Raw genomic sequence first — 21568 nt, forward strand, 5'->3', positions numbered from 1 at the left:
GCTGTCCTGCTGTGGAGCATGAACATTCTTGGTACAGTGGTTTTATCATTTATTATACACTATAAATCTACATCTATATGTATTTTATTGTTGGGAATGATTCTTTAACTTTTCAATAAGAAACAAAAGTGCATATTGAATGGAAAATTAAGTAACATATTTCGTTTTCTTGGGAAAGTTGATGAAAACGTTTAACTTGCACAAAATGTTTGCTGACATTTACCATGCACCAAGAGGACTGTAGTGATATTATTTACCTCAGGAAAACTTAAATCTGCAAACCTGCTGAAGAAACATTTGCATCTACTTCAGAAGGTAGTAGTTATTTTAAGAAGAATGTGTCAATTTAGTACATACAGATGCAGAAGTTGTGTCGACTTCTCATTCTATGAGCAGAAATTCTAATTTAGATCAAACTATTTTTCTTCTCATTTAATTATACAAATTTTGAATTCCAAGTTTCTGCGTGCATGTTCAAAAATAGGAGTAACAGCTGTTAAAATGTTGACTTCATTAGCAAAAGAACTTAGCAAAATAATTATTGATGATAATTTACAATCAGCATCGTCAGATGATTAAAAGAGAAAATCAGTTAATTCCAACAGTGATTTGATATTACTTTCATTAAAATTCACGGAATAATAATAGTAACATTTTTTTGGAGGTTCATACTGATGAAAGGGTAACATCTAGCCTTGTTACCAATGGCATTGTTAATTTGGTTAAAAAATTCAACACAGGATAAAATGACTAGTTATGTGGTGATAATGTAAATACACATCTTGGTAGCACAAACCATTTTAGAAAGATCAATGTTTTACTAAATTAAGAAACAGTAGCAGAAATATAATTAGAATTGGGTGTGTTGCACATAACATAATTGTGTAAATAAGATGTGGTATTTTGCAAATAAAATAGAAATAGTGCTTCCCATATTTACACATACACTCGTACACACATACAGTGTGTGTGTGTGTGTGTGTGAGCATGTGCCCGTCACTACACTGTAGAAGCTAAAATACCGGCAATTTTCCAGTTCTTGGGTTGAGTGGTGGCTTCAGAAATGTGAAAGAGAAAAAGAAAGGGAAGGGAAGAGAAAGAAGAGGGACAAGCATGGGTTACTTAGGAGTGTTGTGAACCAAGGGTTTTGATGGGTCTGTGCATCTGTGGCCCATTTTTAAAAATATTTTAATGCTTTCTTTTTTTTAGCTGCCTGGCATTCTCTCTAGACGAGAACAGGTCAGAACTGATGGAGTGTAAGTTTCCAAAGTGAAGAGAAGTAAACGGAGAAGGCGAGAACGAAGTTGGTGAAAGTAGTTTGGGGTATAAAGATTTCGAGGCCCCTGAGGGACATTCAGGCAGCGGTGTCCAATAGACAGTTGACAAAGAGGGTCTGAGGTCCGGGGAGGCAACAGCCTGGAGAAGAAATCTGGGAATCATCTGTGCTTGGAGGGAAATGAACAGAGATCACCCAGGAGAGAGGAAGCTCAGGAACACCGCCACTCAAGGTGGCAGCGCAGCTTCCTAGTGGGCACCACCACCTGGGCCCTGGAGTTAGGCCAAGCCGGTCTTGAAAGCGGGCTGTGGGGCTCAGTTGCTGAGCGCTCTTGGTCAAGTCAGGTACCCTTCCTGTGATCAGCTGTCACACCCAGGGATCATGAGCATCTCAGAGGGATGCTGCGCAAGGACCTGAGATGAGCAGGTAAAGTACCTGCGATAAGGAAGTCGCCTCCCTCCTGCTCTCTCGGTGACTCCCTCTTGGCCACCCGCACCCCCCACCCCCCCGCCACGGTCCACAGCTGCCCGTCCCTCGGGGATGGGGTGGGGGGGGCGGGGCGGGGGCCGAGCCGGGTGACGCGGCGCTCACGTGACCGGCCGGGCGCCGACGTGGGCAGCAGCCCGCGCACCCGCCCGCCGCCCTGCGGTCCCGTCGCCGGCGCCAAACCGGCTCCCGGAGCTGCCCGGGCGGCGGGCGAGGGGCGAGCGGGCTTCGGCGAGCCCGAGGCGGTCCCGGGCCCGCAGGTCAGTGTGGAGGTGGGCGCTGCCGGCAGCCAGGGGCAGGGCTGGAGGTGGGTGGGAGTAGGATCCGGGAGCAGCGGGGAGGGGCCGACGAAGGGGTCCAGGAGATGGGTGAGGAGGGGGACGGGGCGCGGGCAGTGGGGAGGGAGGGTCGACCCTGCAGCGGGCCCCGCCGCCTTCTCCTCAACGCCCCTCCTCTGCGCCCTCCATCTATTTTCGAGCCTGCGATGGGGAGGGGAGGGGGCGCCCCCGCAGTGCGACAGTGAAACGTAGACACGTTCTGCCAATAACCCCTCTCACACTCTTCGCCTATGAGGAAATAGCGACCTCCGCGAAAAGCGCGGGGGGCGGGGGCGGGTTGCCTGCAGGGGAGGGGGACACAGAGACCCAAGCAGTTTGGAAAGCATCCTGGTCTGGCGCCCGAGGCCTGAAAGGTAATGGCGGCTGGGATGCAGGGGAAATAGGAGAGGGAAACGTTGGATGATGAGGGCTCGGACTCAGAAAAGAAACCTCAGTGCCCTGAGCGTGCAGCCCCTGCCCCTGTCTGCTGTCTGTCTGCAGGTCTTCCTGTCTGTTCCCAGCACTCTGCTAGGCTAGAAAAGGAGGAAGCTGTCCAGAATCCCTGCAGGTCAGTGAAAGCGGGGAGGGGCCCCAGACGGGGACCCGGGGGAGGCGGGTGGAGGGCATGGCCTGGGCAGAATTTGAGGGCCCCACTCGCATCCCACCACCACACATATAATAGACACGCACGCCGCCACACTGAAGGATGGTGCAGAAGGTGGTAGGGCCTGCCAGGGAAAGGGTTGGCTCTGGTGTGTGGGAGGAGTGATGGGGGTAAAGGGGTGGGCAGGAGGCACACTTGGAGGCCGAGGCTGGTCAGGGGAACCCTGACAGGGGACGAGATGCAAGTACTATCCAGACCCACATTCCACCCTCAGTCTCCTTTGTCTCCTCTCCCCCTCACCCGCAGGGCAGGGTAAGGAGGGGAAATCTCAACATGGAAAACCTCTGCACTGAAAATGAAGAAATGCTTGAGAACCAAGGAAAGATGGGAAACAAAGAACAGCCACTGGATATGAGAAAGCCCGAAGTAGCTTGTAGTCTGGAAGACAAGGAGAAGTTAGAAAAGGAGGGACAGACAGATCACAAGGGAAAGACAGAAGACGAGGAAGTACTAAAGGATAAGGAGAAGCCAGAGAGTGAGGCAAAGCCAAAAGAAGGAGGAAAAGCAGAGAGCGGAGGAAAGACAGAGAGCCAGAGAAAGCCAAAAGAAGGAGGAAAACTAGTGAGTGAGGGAAAGCCAAAAGAAGAAGAAAAGCCATCCAGCGAACCAAGGGCTGCAGGAAAGCGCCCAGCTGGGGATGATGTACCCAGGAAAGCCAAGAGAAAAACCAACAAGGGGCTGGCTCAGTGCCTCAAGGAATATAAGGAGGCCATACACGATATGCATTTGAGCAATGAGGAGATGATAAGAGAATTTGATGAGATGGCTAGGGTGGAGGATGAGGTGAAGAAAACCAGACAGAAATTGGGGGGCTTTATGTGGATGCAAAAAAGCTTACAGGACCCCTTCCACCCGAGGGGCCCAAGGGAACTCAGGGGTGGTTGCAGGGCCCCACAAAGGGGCTTCGAAGACATTCCTTTTGTGTAGTACTCTGGCCTGCATGGGCCAGGCCCTGTGCTTTAACCTTAGGCTAAAGGTGTCACTCTTGTTACCAGCAGCCTTTTGATCCAACTACAGTGCTCTATCAGTAGGGGATTTTCACCCTTGTGCATTGCAAAGACGTTATGATTCTTGGAAAAATAAAGCAGCTTACAGTATCATCTACAGAATCAGTCCACTTTTGTAAAAAAAGAAATTTATGTAGTACATCTATGCACAGGAAAAATAGTTTTATTCACTAAAAGGTTAACAGTGGTTTTTGGAGTTGTGAGACTGTGGGTGATTTATTTTCTTTGTCTTCTTTCTGCTCATCTGTTTGTTTTTTCCTAAAGAACACAGATTACTTTTCTCATAAGGAAATACTAAAATATAAAAAAGGGAAACTGTACACCTGTTCAGTGAGTTTATGAAGGCAGTGGAGACACTTAAAATTCTTATTGTCAGAACTTAAAATGATATGTAAAACTCACATTACCTCTTGACTCATATCTGGAGGAATAAACCTGGCAGTTATAACAGATTCATTGCCGTAAGGACAGTCTTGTCATCTATGAAATTGGGATAATACTTGCCTCACAGGATTGCCAAGTGAATTAGATGAAGTACTGAATACATGAGCTGTGTTGGGCTGGCTTCTACCTTTTTCCCTACTCTAGCAGGACCAGGACCCCATCAGACACTTGGAAGAGGGTTAAGGTACATCTCACCTGTGCTTAGGAATAAGCAAGGTGGGTGCCACCCTCCCCTAGGTACTGCTGTGTCTCCTGGGCACTGTGTCCCTTCTCAGGAGTCCTGCACTCCATTAAGGCCCCCACTGCAGCTGATGGGCTGCTGTCTCCAGGGTGACAAACCCCAATTGATTTCCCTGGAGTCCCCAGTGAGCCCCAAACCTGCTTCACCCTATGACACCTGTAGAAGTGAAGATAAAGACTTTTTCCTTAGAGTTATGCTTACCCAAGTGGGTAACACCTCAGTGATGCTTCCGCCCCAATGGATTTCAGATTTTTTTAGCAAAACAATCCTTTATGTTTGTTGCTTTGAAAGTTTGTTCTTGCATGCAGACATTTCTCCATCAGATTCAGATATGGGAGGCTGGGATAAAATTTGAGTGGCACACACTGTTTTTCTCCTCTGTCAGTGCCTTGTTTGCTTGTTCCTCTTTCCTTAGAGGAAATTATCTCCTAGGAAACTCCTTCCAGGACCCACCTTACAAGGTTAGCACACCTACCCACACTTGTGGTCTTTAGAGCATCGCTACTCAAATGGTGGTCCACGGACCACTGCATCAGCATCATCTGATAGATAGTTAGAAATGCAGACTCTCAGGTCCCCATCCCAGACCTACTGAATTAGAATCCTCATTTTAACAAGATGTGCAGGTGATTTCTGTGCACATTACAGTTTGGGAAGCACTGGTTTATAAGGAGACTCTATACTTAGCCTCCTCACTTCCACTTTCACATGAAATATTTGCCTAGAAGGATAAATATATGTGTTACATAAGATACACATCACAGATTATTAAATAGACCTGTGTTTGTCAAACTTCAGTTCCACACCCCCTGCGTTAGTAGAGCCTGAAACAAATTCAGTGAGTCAAGACCCACAATTTTTTAATGAAGTAGGGTAGAATAGAATTGATTAGAGCCAAATAGTAAATATCAGACTACATTGTGGGTAGGAAGGGTGAGTATTGTTTGTGAAATTTGTCTTTCTGTTATGTATATATGTATGGTTGTGTACCCTGAGTTGTGATGAAAAACTGGTTGTATTTCTGATTGTGGGCTGAAGTTTTTAAAACATTGGGAAATACTACATTGGACTCTGCTTCGCAAAGCACAGTCTGACCTTTCCATTCTGGTACTTCTAATGCCTAGCACAGTGCCTGACAAGTAATAGGTTATTTAAAAATATTCTAAATAATAATTGCTGAGTTAGGAGTTCTTGCCCCAGATCAATCCCAGTCTAGATAAATAACTGTGGACTCTACTTCTCTAGCAGGGTTTGGAATTGCAGTTCCAAATGAAATACCATGTAGAAGGGTTTGTACCACAAATTTAGCCCTATCTCATTTTATTCATGTGTGTTTTTAAAGTGTGCTAATCTACCACATGTCAGAATCACCAGAGGACTTTGTTGAAAATGTGAACTCCTTACCCTCCTTCAAATCCACTGAGTGGACCTTTAGAATCTCCATTTTTAGCAAGCTTCCTAGGTGATTCTGATTCATGCTAAAGGCTAATGTCCACTGATTTATATATTCATTATGATATCAGTCACATTAAGCGTAAACCACCATAAGATAAGCAGAAGAAAAGAGTGCAATGTCTCTTTTTGGGGGGGGGGAGGGGAAGGCCTTTCTATAGTATAAAACAAAGTTTGGGAGTAAGAATTCATAAAGACAAGGGTTAGTATGTCTAATGAAGAGAATCTGAAAGTCTTTAGAGCAAATCGTGGCTATAAACAAAGGCAAATGGAAGGCATCTCATAGTATGGTGTATTTCCTTCTCCAGATGCTATGATAAGTATGGCAGCTAAACAGTTCCATTGCTAAACCTCAAGTGTCAATGCTTGCAAATTCATAGTTTAGGGCAGGAAAAAAAGGATGCAATATAGCAACAGCATTAAGGATATGCATCACAGCCAAAAGCTGTCATAGCGAGGGGGTCTGGAGTAGCCAGGTGTGAGCTTCAGTTGTTGTCCCTCTCTATAAAAGCCCTGGCAATAAGCACTTCTTCTTTTAGATCAGAAACCACTGATGTGTGCACAGTATACCTCAGAACCAAAGAGCACAAAATGGAATCTCAGCCCAGGATTCTTGTACGCAGCTGTTTATGTAAGCATATCCTTGTTACATAGCCAGCTTCAACAGCAGAGCTCTTGGTGGGGAGGTTCCCCAAGATCAGGTGCAAATGATCAACCTTGTTACCAATAAAGCTGACAAACTGGTACAAAGCACCCCACACTCCTCAAACCCATGGTTATAAAACAACACTCTTAGTGTGTTTCATGCCTTTACCATTGGTCAGTGCCACACAGGTGCATTTCTTATTTCAGTAGAACAGCTCAGGCAAATCCAAGTCCTGCTGGAATTAACCTTTTATGAACAATATGCCTTTTATCCTCCTCCTTACAATGTGAATAAAGCTGAAATATGGGTATCCTTTCTCACTGCAGGCACGGTTCCCAGTGAGTACTACTAACGTGGCCCTCACCTGTTTGCTGGAGATCTCTCCATCTTCTCATCTGGATTCACACTTCACCCTCCTCCACTCTAACTGTATCCTGGGGAGTCTGGCGTGTATGGACTACCTTAAAGGGCTCCCTTGTCCTTTGGGAGCCAGCAGTGGACAATGTGGTCAGAAAATTTTCCTCCCAGCTTGTTCTCTGCAATGTCACTAAAAGACTGTGTCTCTTCTACAAAGGTTCCTAGAAGGTAGCCTTCTCTACATAGGCTCTTTATCTCCGGCTTTCAGTAACCCCTCTTTCCTTTTGTCCCTCAGGCCTAGGGCTGATAATCCTACCTTTCCTAGCCATGGAGTATTGCATTATCCCTTGTGGTTTTCCAATATCTGTCCCACACCTTTGTATATTGTCCTTGTATTCAAGAAATTCTCACATTTCCTAATGTGAATGTACTCCCTCTTTCCTGCCATGTACTTCTCAGACATAGTAATAGATTCCAGAAGTTACCCCAGGAATTGGGTTGCTCATTTGAAGAGGAAAAAATAACCTCCTTACAATGGGGGTCAGGAGAGTGGGGAGCAGGTGTTAGGAGAGGTTCACTGGTATATGGCAGGTAGTGGTATCACATTTCCTCAAATTAACACCACTGGTGGTGTGGAATGAAGTACAGGTGGAATCCAGAGTTTTGGGAAATCAAGTCACTGTATCATTTAAGCACCGTGTCAAAAATAATTATCCAAAATTTTGTGGAGGCACCTGTGTTCATCTGATGGTCCTAAAGAGTATGCACAGGAAAAAGAAGAAATTGAAAGTGATAAGAATACAAGAGAAAACACATGTATAGCACCAAGAAGTCTGCATGGCATGTTTGAAGGAGTCCCTCATCGTAGGGGAGGTGAAGCTGAGGAGCAACCCCAGGTTCTTATAGTGTCACAGAGTTCCACTGCCAATTAAATTCTCCACCTGCTATGGCTTTTACAATAAGGTAAGGACACTAATAGGGAAGGAGTGGAACCCTGATATATTGGATAGAGGCATTTGTGCAGACATGCTCCAAGGCATTGAGAAATGCATTGGTGAGAGGGTCACCAGCATCCTTGAAGATTTCTGTGGGCCTGTGCTCTGTAGGCTGGAGATGATAGTGGAGAGTGCTGCAGTGAAATTGGGTTACTTGATCTTAATGTGAATGAAGGGATCCTAGAGTGGTGGAGGTCAGTTGACAGTGCTTAATCATGTGAGACAAGGTGAGTGCAACTACCAAATAAGCCACAGGGATGAAATGGCAATTAGATGATGTTTGACCTACAGTGATCTGTGGGGATGGCTAATCAGAGTATTCCTAAAAATGAAATAATTGGGCAGCCTATAGGATGCTGCCCAACATATTCAGGCAGAAAAAAAATTCTATGTCTGCTGGAAAGCCTAATTTCAGTTACTGTAGTGGGGTTTCTCAACTTATTACCCAATCGAGGGGAAGGCAGGGTACCTCTAAGGTAGGACCCTGCAGCCACTGGTGTATATTATGAATCTTCCATCAAACATTTCCCAGTGGGAGCTGCAGACACTTTTCAGTGTGACTGTGCACTAGGGAAAGGGAAATACCAAGACCTTCTGGGAGGTACTAAATCTTGAGACTGAGGTACAGAGAGGCAAAAGGATAAACAATACAGAAAAAACTGTGAAAGACTAATGGGACATGATGAAAGAAAAATCTAATATATGTGTAATCAAAGTCCCAGAAGAAGAGAAGAGAGAGAACGGGGAAGAAACCCTATGAAGAAATAATGGAAGATTGACTCCTGGCTTGGCAGTATGAGGAACCCCACTGACCTGATCCCAGTGAAAGTGGTGAAATTATATTTAAAAAACCAATAACAACCATTAAAGGCCTTTGGAAATGATCCTAAGGACAAACAGCACAGGAAGAAACATCTGTTCAAGAAAATCTACAAAAATTCAGTAAGAAAGGTGAAAGCCTGTAATATTTGAACCAAGACTGCTCCCTCCCCACTTTTGAAGCTCAGTGAGGTGAATAGTCCATTCCAGATTGCTGCAGCCCAAATCACAATGCTCTCTCTCCTCCAGCTCCCAGTCAGAGGACTTTCTTCACAAGAGAAATGGGACTTCATTTCTTATCCTTATCCCAGCTGCCTGTTGCCCAGACTAAGTCCTGGATGAATTCACTTGAGGGGTGGGCTACCTTCTTCTGCCCAACCCCCACCTGGTGGAACAAAGAATCTATCTTAGGCATGACGTGCTGAGAATACTGCGGCCCCAGTTTCCCTTGCCCCAGCTTGTGAGACAGTGGTACTATGCCAGGAAAGGTGAGCTGAGAGGACCTCAGGCTGCTGCCCGACTCCACTGAGAGCTCAGATCATACAACAGGGGTGATATTCAGAAAGAAGCTTTCCATTGTCCCCACACCCGGTTCCAGAGCTTTTGCTCAGAGATTTTTACCAGAGGGATAGGAAGTCATAAAATAGCTCCTTATCTCTTCCCAAAAGAACTGACTTTATCTGCAACAGAGCATGAAGAATCTTAAGACTAAGGGCACTCTCAAAATGAGTGACTCTTGTGGTGAAAGGAAATTGGGAGAATATTCATGGATCTAATGAATATATAGCCTAGACTGCAGACTGGCGGGTTTGCAGGAGAGAATTGGAGAATAAGACAGCAAGAGGAGCCCTCTGAAAGTCAGAACAAAGATCAAACACTGATCTCAGAAATTATCCCTTTGAAGGAGCCACAATTTGATTAGATTAGTTTACAGAAAAATTTATGCCCCAGGGCACTATTGAAAACAGTAGAGCAATCAGCTGGCAATTGGTGGAAAAAAGCTGGATATGGCCAGGAAAAGAGTGGAAGAAAGCTCTACCAGTACTACTGTGATTCCCAAATGACTGTGTTGATACCCAAAGTTGAACCATCAGAAGCTTAACACTGCGTGTGTGTGGGGGTGGGTAGGTAGACTCCAGCCAGTCACTAAACAAATAAACAAGCAAATAACAATAACAAACCATGGGAGGAGTATCCAGAGTTGCTACAATATATTGTCTAAAATGTCTAGTTATCAGCAAAAATTATGTGACATTCAAAGAAACAGGGAAGTATGACGCATACACTGGGAAAAAAGCAGGTGACAGAAACTGTCTGTGAGAGTGGCCAGATATCAGATCTAATAGAAAAAAATATTTCAAAGTAGTATATATATATTTTTTTCTGCAGAACTAAAGGAAAGCATAATTTAAAATGTATAGGAAGGTATGATGACAATGTTATATCCAAAGAGAATATCAATAAGAGATAGAAATTATTTTTAAAAGAACCAAACAGAATTCTGGAGATGAAAATTACAATAAATGAAGTAAAAAATTCACTAGAGGGGCTCAACAGTAAATTTGAACTGGCAGAAAAAGAACTAGCAAACTTGAAGACAGATCAATAGAGATTATGCAAGCTGAACAACAGAGAAAAACAAGATGAAGAAAACGAACAGAGCTCCAGAGAAAAGTAGCACACCATTGTGGACACAAACATTATGTGTAATAAGAGTATCAGAGAGGAGAGAGAGAATGTATTGTTTGGACTGCAACACATAGAAATTTAATATATGTGTAATATATTTGCCAATAAGAGTACACAGGTGGTAAATGTGAGCAAAGCTATAATGGGCTAAGGAAATGACTACAGATGGTAAAGTACTAATTATAACAATGTATTATTGGCTTTGCAACATTAACAGATGTAAAATATAACAATAATAGCACAAAAGAGGGGATACGGGAATAGAGCTATAAAGCAGTAACATTTTTATATATCACTGGAATTAAGCTGGTATGACTCTGAAGTTGATTATGATATGTTAAGATATATGGTAAGCCTTAGAGCAAACACTAAAAACATAACTAAAAAATATGGTAGAGGGCCAGCCCCATGGCCAAGTGGTTGGGTTCGCACGCTCCACTTTGGCAGCCCAGGGTTTCGCTGGTTCAGATCCTGGGCGCTGACATGGCACCACTCATCAAGCCATACTGAGGTGGTGTTCCACATAGCACAACCAGAAGGACCTACAACTAGAATATATAACTATGTACTTGGGGGCTTTGGGGAGAAGAAGAAGAAAAAAAGAAGATTGGTAACAGCTGTTAGCTCAGGTACCAATCTTAAAAAATATATATGGTAAAAAGTATTAAAGTATGCTACATTTAAAAATAATCATGTAATGCAAAATAAAGCAGTGAAGGAGGAACAGAGCAACAAAAAGACGTGATAATAGAAAATAAAAAGTAAAATGGCAGAAGTAACCCCAGCTATGTCAACAATGGCATTAAATATGAGTGGGTTAAACAATCCAATCAAAAGGCAGACATTGTAAAACTGGAAAAAAAAAACATTCAACTATATGTTGTCTACAGGAGAAACACTTTAGATTCAAAGACACAAATAGATTGAAAGTAAAAAGATATATCATCCAAATAGCAACCACAAGAAAGCTGGAGTGGCTATACTAATATCAGATAAAAGTGACTTTAATACAAAAATTTTTACTGGAGGTAAAGAGGGACATTGTATAATGCTAAAAGGGTCAACCTATCATGAAGATATAGCAATTTATAAACATATATGTACTTAATAATAGATCACCAAAATGTGTGAAGCAACAACTGACATAAAAGTAGACAATTCAAAAATAATAGCTTGAGACTTAAATACTGCATTTGCAATAATGGGTAGAAAAATTAAACAGAACATCAGAAAGGAAATAGAACACTTGAATCACTCTATGAAACAGCCAGACCTAACAGATATCTATAGAACACTCCTTCCAACAACTACAGTTTACATTCTTTTCAAGTGCACCTGGAACATTTTCCAGGATAGAAGATATGCTATACCATAAAACAAACCTCAATAAATTTAAAGGATAAAAATAATACAAAGTATGTTCTCCAACCATAATGGAGTGAAATTAGGAATCTATAGAAGAAGGAAAAAAATTGGGAAACTCACAAATATGTGAAAATTAACCACCACACTCAAATAACCATGGGGTCAAAGAAGAGATCAAAAGAGAAATCACAACATACCAACACTTGTGGGATCAAGCTAAAGAAGAAAGATCTCAAATCAATAACCTATCCTTCCACCTTACAACACTGCAAAAAGAAGAGCAAATTAAACCTGAAGTAAGCAGAGGAAGGAAATAAAGATTAGAGTGGAAATTAATGAAATGGAACATAAAAAAACAATAGAGAAAATCAGCAAAACCAAAAGCTGGTTCTTTGAAAAGATCAACAAAATTGACAAACCTTTAACTAGGTTGACCAAGAAAAGAGAGAAGACTTGAATAACTAGAATCAGAAGTGAAAGAGGGGACATTACTACCAACCTTACAGAAATAAAAAGGAATACAATGCAATACTAAGAACAATTGTATGCCAACAAATTAGAAAATTTAAATTAATTAGAAAAATTCCTAGAAGGACACAAGCTACCAAAACTGACTCAAAAAGAAATAGATAATATGAATAGTCCTATAACAAGTGAAGAGATTGAATTAGCAATTTGAAAACCTACCCACAAATAAAAGCTGAGGTCCAGATGGCTTCACCCTTGAATTCCACCAAACATTTAAAGAGGAATTCCTACCAAATCTTCACAATAAGAGAAGTCAGAGATTAATAAATTCTGAGAGATTGAGCCCATTGCTTTTTATCTTTTATAGCAAAATAAATTCCTTTGTTTAATATGATTTTCGTGGTTTTGTGTGTGGCACCATTTAGGTGACTAAGACATGCTTCTGCTGGTAGAAATGCTGTGAACAGGAAAGGCAATTCTTCTTCTGATATACATATCTATTACCATGAGGAAAAATGTTCTACCTCCTTTATGAAATAAGGGCTCCAATGTAATCAATTTACCACTATGCAGCTAGCTGGTTGCCCCAGGGAATGGTGCCTCATATATGGCTCAGCATTGTCCTCTGCTATGGGAGTTTCAGACACCTGGCAGTGGCAGTAGCCAGATCAGCCTTAGTAACAGGAAGTCTATGTTGTAGAGCCCAGTCATAGTATCAAACTCTATCACCATGACCACATAGTGTATGGGCTTACTGAACAAGCATCAGGATGACTGAAGACACATGGTGACTGATACCTGCAGATAGATTGTCTTATCCAACAGATTATTTTGAGAGAGAAAAAGTATAATTCACACATTCTCTCAACCAAACCAGACAGCCTCTAGGAAGTTTAAGGGTCTGGTTGTCAGAGATAGAGAACTCAGAGATTTGAAGCACAAGAAGGATTTAATGTGACACTGGTGGCTTAATGATGTAGGGCATCATGTGGCAAGGAATGTGCACCCCTTTGGGAGCTAAATGTCAGCCACCTCAGCAGGAGCCAAAGAAGAGAAAAATGATCTCAGAAGTATTTGTGAGTATAGATTTTCTCCAATGGAGTAAAACTCAGTGCAGTTTATTCAAGACTCACAAGATTCTTAAGAAAATTATATCAGCAGAAACATTGTCAGCTTGGAATGAAAAAGATGGAAAGAGTACAAAATGAAACGAGGATGTCAAGGCCCCAAAATTCTTGTGGTGGGAAGCAGCCTGATAAAACTACTTAACTGGGAACACGTGCTACCTTTAATGAAAAAGAAAGGCTGAATCAGAGGACAGAACCAAGAGATCAGAATACAGAGCTGAGAGGCCAGAGGACAGAGCCAAGCACACAGAGGGTGAAACAGAGAGCCACAGAGGATCATTCCTAGGCCTTGAGACCTGATAACAGAAGTCTAGCTGCTTTGGGCTAGTGACTCCTTTTTGTCTTCCATTTTACCCATTTTTGTCTGTAACAATTATCCTGTGCGTGTCCCATCAACACATGTTGGGAATTTTGTGGGCACAGAATTTGTGTCTTTAGTTTCACAGATCTACAAATGAAGAGGAATATCTTCAGAAACTGTACTTAATGGATTATGCCCAGGATCCTCATCCACATCTGGTTTAGATGATGAGATTTTGACTTTTGATCTAATGCTGTAATGGGATGAGATTCTTGGGAAACTTGGGAGAAGGTGAATGTGTTTTGCATTTGAGAAGGACATGAATCTTTGGGGACCAGAAGGCGGACTACAGTAGACAGAATTTTAAGATGGGCTGCCAAATTACCAGCCAATGGTAAATACATACCTTCTTCCAATTATTCAATCAAGCTCTAATCCATGTGTTTTTGTGAAGCCATTTTGCAGATGTAATTAGGGTCTCAAATCAGTTGACTTTAACATAGGAAGATTGTCTTTGTGGGCCTGACCTAATCACATCATATCTTTAAATAAGGGGTCTGGAGTCAGAGACAGAGAGGTCAGATATTAGAAGCATGAGAAAGAGTCAACATACTATTGAAGATGGAGTGAGCCTCGTGGTAAAGAAAGCAAATAGCCTCTATGAGCTGAAAACAGCCAAGCTGACTGCCAGCAAAATAAATGTGGGACCACAGTCCTGCGTTTACAAGGAGCCGAATTATGAAAACAACCTAAATGAGCTTAGAAGCAAATTTTTTCCCCAGAGCTTCCAGATGAGATATCTGGCTAACATCTTGATTTCAGCCTTGTGAGACCCTAAGCAGAGGACAAAATCATGCTGTGCCAGACTTCTGACCAACAGAGGTGTGAGCTAATAAATGAGTGTTTTGTTAAGCTGTTAAGTGTGTGGTAATTTGTTGTGCAATAGTAAATGTTATATCATGGGACACAAACATCTGCCTTATCTGTGCCCTTTATAAGTGGTCCATCTACAAACCTATTCCTCAGACTTCCTGATCATTAATTTTCTGATTTAATTCTCTTCAAGTCCCTGACCAATCTTTTAATCATTGTATATGGGCCAGAGTAGATCCATACTTACAGCCATGATGGGTTGTAAACAAAGAGGACAATCATATGAGCCACACAAAATTCTGCCCACTGGTAGTATATCTCTTTCCCATTGTTTGTCTGAATCATTCTTTTATGGCACTATTATAGTGCAGCAGACATCCACTTGCAGCTACTATCAACATACCAAGAAGATACATCCATGACTGGACCATTGTTTTATCCTTCTTTTGTTAACTGGTCATGAGGAACTCCCTGTGAGGCCATATATGTTGGTTGAGAGAGAGACAAGGAAATAGCAGAAGTAGGTATCATGTAATTTACTTGTGCCTTCTTGACTTACTCAGGCCCAGACTTTTAAATCCATTTGCAATTCATGGTGGGAAGCTGGTGCTCACACCAAACTTTATTATTCAACAGAGTAGACAGAAACAAGTTCATAATGGGTGTCTCATTTGTGCAGAAAATTAATATCTCATGGCCAGGTGTTAAGTCTCTCCCAGGGTCTGGTAGCAAGCTAGAAGCAGCTTCTCAAATGGAGACTAGTAGCCAAGAGAAAAGGGCCTGGCTTTGCTCTAAAACTTTATGGGTGTGTATTCTAATTCTACTATTGAGACTTTCTAAAGCTTCATAGACTTTGTCTAGCAGGAATACAATACAGCTGGGACTGTAGGATCACGAGGATGAAGTGTCAGAGAAGATTGCTCTATAGCCTATAAAAGTAGATCTTTTTCTTGCTTTGGGTACCACTCAAAACTAGAAACCATATGGAGTTCAAGCACAAAACCAATATGATATATGTTGTCTCTAACATCCAAGGCCTTGCTTCCCACAGACTAAGTGGAGAAAGATCATCTGCAGGTAGCTCAACTGCTATCCCTCCAAGACAGCCCCTCACCCCTGGCCTCCCACCCTGGCAGGCATACTCTGTTCCTTTATGAGTCTGTGCTCCTGTGGCATACCCAAAGCTCTCCACTGGGTCCCTTTACACACAGATTCCACAGTTGTGTAGTTTTACTTTGCAGACTCTGTCTTCCCAGGGTTGAGAAGTTCCATTCCCTCCAGCCTAGGAGCTCTCCTTGGTGCTGCTGAGTGCATATTTTTTCACTAACGACAGCTCTGTCTGTGAATTGTAGTAGGCCCTATCCAGCCTGTGAGGCCCGTAAGTCCCCGATGTTTTTGGAATTGTAAGTAAACCCTGTTAGACAATTGAAGTTATTCATCCAAGGTTATTTATGTAGACAGGGACTAAACGTGGAGAAAAACTTGGGGTTCCTGGGAATTAGTCATTATTATTTACACTTTCATTAAGTACCTACTATTTGTCAGGTACTGTACTGGGCACTAGGGATACAAGTATGCAATAGACTGGATATGTTTTGAGATGCAAAGAGTCCAATGCAGTGTTTCTCAATGTTTTAAACCACAGCTCACAGTCAGAAATATATTTTTCATTACAATTGATGGTGCATACGCATACACACATACATAACTGAAACACAAATTTCACCAAACAGTACTCACCTTAGCTACCTGCAATGCAATTTGATATTTTTATTTGACTCTACTTTATTTTATTAAAAAATTGCAAATCTTGACCCACTGAATTAATGCCAGATCTATTAATGCATGGAGAGGAGGCATCACTGTGGTTTGACAAACATGGGTCTGTTTAATAATCTGTGATGTGTATCTTATATAGTACATATATCTATCCTTCTAGGCACATATTTCATGTGAAGGTGGGGGTGGGGAGCCTGAAAAGTCTCCTTGTGAGCCAGTGCTTCTTAAGCTTCAATGTGCATAGAAATCATCTGGAGATCTTGTTAAAATGAAGATTCTAACTCAGTAGGTCCAAGGTAGAGCCTGATATTCTGAATTTCTAATTAGGTCTTAGGTGATGCTGATGCAGCTGGTCCATGCACATGTTCACTAATAAGGATCTAAAAACCAAATATGTTGATGGATCCACTGAACCGATAACGTGGGGCCTGACAACAGTTTCCTGGGAGAGAACTCAACCTAGGAAAAAGAGTCTGAAGATTAGATACTAAACTGTGAGGATAGCACAGCCTCTATCATGCAGATTTTTTTTTCCTGATCTAACCCACAATATCTGAATTTGGTGAGAAAGATATTTATGTACACAAAAACACACAAACAAACAAAATACACAAAAATGATCATTTTGCTTAAAAAAAAGTCTGAATTAATTAGAGTCCCAAGTAGTAGTGGACAGATACAGATAATTGAGTAACTGTAACTCTCAAGTGGGGAGAGGGCTTTATCCACACTTTTATAGGGGTTAAGTATGGGTGGGCATTGGCTCCAGAGAAATTGATAGGGCTTTGGCACCTTAACGCCTCCAGCTCATTAGACAGTATCAGTAACGAGTACAGGAGCTAGGAGAAGGGGCACAGTGCCAAGTGGACATGGCAGTATCCAGGAGAGAGTAGCATCCATCTCTCAGGTGCCTGGGCTTGTTCCTGGGCACATGTGAGAGCTCCCTCAGTCCTGCTCTAAGTGTCTGATTCCATCCACTTACCTGCTACTGCATGGGATTGATGTGGGGACCCCCCCCACACACACACACACAAGTATCTGGTGTGGGCCAGGTCACAACACAACTGACATATTCAGTACCTCATCTGATCCACTAAGCAGTCTCATGAAGAAAGTATTATCTCCATTTCACAGATGACAACACTGACCCTTATAGCAGCGGGTCTGTTATAACTGCTAGGTTGATTCCTCTAGCTATGAGTCCAAGAGATAATGCAAGTTTTACTTATCATTCTACATTTTGACAACAGGAATTTTAAGTGTCTTCATTGCCCTCATAAGCTCCCTGAAGAGTTTAGTCTCTTATGTATTGTTTTCTGGTTTTAGTCATTTATTTATTATAACCTACATAATCCATATATCTTTTAGGGAAAAGTGGAGATGAGTGAGAAAAGAAAAAGAATCACACGTGGTGGGAGCCACAGGACAGTAGAGGATCCAGGAGAAGGGGTGGCAGTGCCCACTGACACGGTTAGAATGAGGGGAAGGCATGGGGATGCACACTCGTAGAGGAATGGCATGGGGGCACCTAACCATCAGGTGATTGGACTCATTTTTGACCACAGACAAGACATATTTTTGGCTACTATGCAGAAAAAAACCATTGCCTACTTTTTAGTGCACACACTGTCAGAGTTTTCTCTATGCACAAATGCATTATGCCAACTTATTTATATTTTTACAAAAATGGGCTGATGCTGTGTATGCGGTTCTGAAAACTGTTTTTTCTTTATTGTTATTTTACAATGTACCACGAACATCTCTTTCATGCACATGGGTGAAAATCCCTTGCTGACAGAGCACTGTAGTTGGATCAAAAGGCTGCTGGTAACAAGAGTGACACCTAAAGCAAAGTATCAGCTTAAGGTTAAAGCACATAGCCTGGCAAATGCCTGCCAGGGAAAGCAGGGTTGGCAATATTCCCATCAGAGAAATCAGAATCAAGGCCACAGGCATTAAAGATAGGGGATATCATGTAAACCCCTTTGGCCCCGACCTCCGCCCCTCACTCCCCTGACACCTCGTTGACCCCTTGGGGCGAATGGATCCTGTACATCTCTTTGCATCCAATGAAAACCACCCATTTTCTGCTTTTTCCTTAGCTCTTCCTGAGCCCTTGACATATCTCCACATTCTCTCATCATCTCCTCACTGCCCAAATGCCTTTCCTGTAGGTCCTCCTGATAGTCCTTGGGGGAGTCGTCCGTCCCCCTGTCGGTTTTCCTTTTTGCTTTCCGGGGCACATAATCTTCAGCCGGGCGCTTTTCGGCAGCCCGCCGCTCGCTCTCTGGCTTTGCCTGGGATTCTCGCTTGCCCTCGCCGCCCTGTGGTTTTCCCTCATCTTCGGACTGGCCCTGCTTGTCCTGCTTTCCCTCATCTTCTGGTTGTGCCTCATCATCTGGCTGTCCCTCATTCTGGAGCTTTCCCTGGTGCCCTGGCTGCCCCTCTACTTCTGGTTTTCCTTCCTCATCTGACTTTTCTTCATCTTCAGGCTCTACTTCATCTTGTGTCTTTCCTTCACTTTCCAGCTTTCCTTCATTTTCATTGCAGAGTTTTTCCATGTTGAGATTTCCTCTCCTTTTCCTGTCCTGGGGGTGAGGGGAATAGGAGACAAGGGAGACTGAGGGCTTGGGGGTGGAATGCAGGTCTGGATAGTACTTGCATCTCGTCCCCTGTCAGGGTTCCCCTGACCAGCCTCGGCCTCCAAGTGTGCCTCCTGCCCACCCCTTTACCCCCATCACTCCTCCCACACACCAGAGCCAACCCTTTCCCTGGCAGGCCCTACCACCTTCTGCACCATCCTTCAGTGTGGCGGCGTGCGTGTCTATTATATGTGTGGTGGTGGGATGCGAGTGGGGCCCTCAAATTCTGCCCAGGCCATGCCCTCCACCCGCCTCCCCCGGGTCCCCGTCTGGGGCCCCTCCCCGCTTTCACTGACCTGCAGGGATTCTGGACAGCTTCCTCCTTTTCTAGCCTAGCAGAGTGCTGGGAACAGACAGGAAGACCTGCAGACAGACAGCAGACAGGGGCAGGGGCTGCACGCTCAGGGCACTGAGGTTTCTTTTCTGAGTCCGAGCCCTCATCATCCAACGTTTCCCTCTCCTATTTCCCCTGCATCCCAGCCGCCATTACCTTTCAGGCCTCGGGCGCCAGACCAGGATGCTTTCCAAACTGCTTGGGTCTCTGTGTCCCCCTCCCCTGCAGGCAACCCGCCCCCGCCCCCCGCGCTTTTCGCGGAGGTCGCTATTTCCTCATAGGCGAAGAGTGTGAGAGGGGTTATTGGCAGAACGTGTCTACGTTTCACTGTCGCACTGCGGGGGCGCCCCCTCCCCTCCCCATCGCAGGCTCGAAAATAGATGGAGGGCGCAGAGGAGGGGCGTTGAGGAGAAGGCGGCGGGGCCCGCTGCGGGGTCGACCCTCCCTCCCCACTGCCCGCGCCCCGTCCCCCTCCTCACCCATCTCCTGGACCCCTTCGTCGGCCCCTCCCCGCTGCTCCCGGATCCTACTCCCACCCACCTCCAGCCCTGCCCCTGGCTGCCGGCAGCGCCCACCTCCACACTGACCTGCGGGCCCGGGACCGCCTCGGGCTCGCCGAAGCCCGCTCGCCCCTCGCCCGCCGCCCGGGCAGCTCCGGGAGCCGGTTTGGCGCCGGCGACGGGACCGCAGGGCGGCGGGCGGGTGCGCGGGCTGCTGCCCACGTCGGCGCCCGGCCGGTCACGTGAGCGCCGCGTCACCCGGCTCGGCCCCCGCCCCGCCCCCCCCACCCCATCCCCGAGGGACGGGCAGCTGTGGACCGTGGCGGGGGGGTGGGGGGTGCGGGTGGCCAAGAGGGAGTCACCGAGAGAGCAGGAGGGAGGCGACTTCCTTATCGCAGGTACTTTACCTGCTCATCTCAGGTCCTTGCGCAGCATCCCTCTGAGATGCTCATGATCCCTGGGTGTGACAGCTGATCACAGGAAGGGTACCTGACTTGACCAAGAGCGCTCAGCAACTGAGCCCCACAGCCCGCTTTCAAGACCGGCTTGGCCTAACTCCAGGGCCCAGGTGGTGGTGCCCACTAGGAAGCTGCGCTGCCACCTTGAGTGGCGGTGTTCCTGAGCTTCCTCTCTCCTGGGTGATCTCTGTTCATTTCCCTCCAAGCACAGATGATTCCCAGATTTCTTCTCCAGGCTGTTGCCTCCCCGGACCTCAGACCCTCTTTGTCAACTGTCTATTGGACACCGCTGCCTGAATGTCCCTCAGGGGCCTCGAAATCTTTATACCCCAAACTACTTTCACCAACTTCGTTCTCGCCTTCTCCGTTTACTTCTCTTCACTTTGGAAACTTACACTCCATCAGTTCTGACCTGTTCTCGTCTAGAGAGAATGCCAGGCAGCTAAAAAAAAGAAAGCATTAAAATATTTTTAAAAATGGGCCACAGATGCACAGACCCATCAAAACCCTTGGTTCACAACACTCCTAAGTAACCCATGCTTGTCCCTCTTCTTTCTCTTCCCTTCCCTTTCTTTTTCTCTTTCACATTTCTGAAGCCACCACTCAACCCAAGAACTGGAAAATTGCCAGTATTGTAGTTTCTACAGTGTAGTGCCATATATTTGGTTTTGATGCTATGACTATACTATGTCTTGGTTTGGATCTCTTTAAGTTTGTCCTGATAGAGTTAATTGAACTTCTTGGATACGTGGTGTGGACCTTAAACAAATAGGCAATCAGTTATTTCTCCAGCCAAAATGGATTTACTCAGGATCAGCAAATAATTGCAATTTGAGGTCTGCAACTATGGTAAGCCACATGCAAGTCCCCAACAACAAGGGAGGAGAAACTCTTTTATAGAAAGGAAAAGGATGTTTGGAGGGCTATTGTAAACAGAGTCCCTTGGCAGAGACTGGGAGTCTGGTGTAGCAGCTTTTCATTGGCTAAGTTGTGAGAGTCTCTCATTGGCTGAGCTTCTTGCTGGTGAAGAAAGGAAGCAGTCATCTCCCTATTGGGCTCTGCCATCATTTAGGGCATGAGAGCTCCCCCTTTGGCCTCCTGACTCCATTTTAATGAGTTTTCTCTTTATTAATTTCTACACTTTGCCCTTTTGCTCAAGATCTTTCTCTGAAGGCATCGCTGATCAAGAGTCTGGGTTTTCCAGTTTCAGCAGCATTTTGTCCCTCCATGCCAGGAAGAACCTTAACTGGATGTCATGTCCCACATCAGAGGGAAAGTGCAGAGATTGGAAACCTACTGAGGTCACATTCGGGTAACAAGGAGGAGGA

The 21568-nt window shown here is 44.4% G+C and overlaps 2 protein-coding genes across 7 annotated transcripts; one reads left to right on the top strand and one right to left on the bottom strand.

The window, feature by feature from the left end:
• Window positions 1–1681: 1681 nt before the first annotated feature.
• TCEAL2 (transcription elongation factor A like 2) lies at window positions 1682–3843 on the top strand. Of its 4 annotated transcripts, none has more exons than XM_070605073.1 (3): window positions 1682–1702; window positions 2581–2647; window positions 2990–3843. In XM_070605073.1, exon 3 carries the CDS (start codon window positions 3017–3019, stop codon window positions 3668–3670), a length of 654 nt encoding a protein of 217 aa, XP_070461174.1. In that variant the 5' UTR covers window positions 1682–1702; window positions 2581–2647; window positions 2990–3016; the 3' UTR covers window positions 3671–3843. The 4 variants fall into 4 exon arrangements, with proteins under 4 accessions (XP_070461174.1, XP_070461175.1, XP_070461176.1 ...); XM_070605074.1 differs by lacking the exon at window positions 1682–1702 and adding an exon at window positions 1880–2034 and having other exon boundaries at window positions 2995–3843; XM_070605075.1 differs by lacking the exon at window positions 1682–1702 and adding an exon at window positions 1880–2022 and having other exon boundaries at window positions 2995–3843.
• A 14167-nt stretch (window positions 3844–18010) lies between these two features.
• TCEAL6 (transcription elongation factor A like 6) lies at window positions 18011–20024 on the bottom strand. Of its 3 annotated transcripts, none has more exons than XM_070605076.1 (3): window positions 19870–20024; window positions 19245–19311; window positions 18011–18894 (listed from the first exon to the last, which is right to left on the bottom strand). In XM_070605076.1, exon 3 carries the CDS (start codon window positions 18865–18867, stop codon window positions 18262–18264), a length of 606 nt encoding a protein of 201 aa, XP_070461177.1. In that variant the 5' UTR covers window positions 18868–18894; window positions 19245–19311; window positions 19870–20024; the 3' UTR covers window positions 18011–18261. The 3 variants fall into 3 exon arrangements, with proteins under 3 accessions (XP_070461177.1, XP_070461178.1, XP_070461179.1); XM_070605077.1 differs by having other exon boundaries at window positions 19858–19977; XM_070605078.1 differs by lacking the exon at window positions 19870–20024 and adding an exon at window positions 19439–19461.
• Between the last annotated feature and the right edge of the window lie 1544 nt (window positions 20025–21568).

This window comes from Equus przewalskii, chromosome X, assembly GCF_037783145.1.
Source record: "Equus przewalskii isolate Varuska chromosome X, EquPr2, whole genome shotgun sequence".
Taxonomy (NCBI): Eukaryota; Metazoa; Chordata; class Mammalia; order Perissodactyla; family Equidae; genus Equus; species Equus przewalskii.

Coding starts and splice junctions, on each gene's coding strand:
- TCEAL2 (XM_070605073.1), top strand. CDS start 3,017: ATGGAAAACCTCTGCACTGAAAATGAAGAAATGCTTGAGAACCAAGGA.
- TCEAL6 (XM_070605076.1), bottom strand. CDS start 18,867: ATGGAAAAACTCTGCAATGAAAATGAAGGAAAGCTGGAAAGTGAAGGA.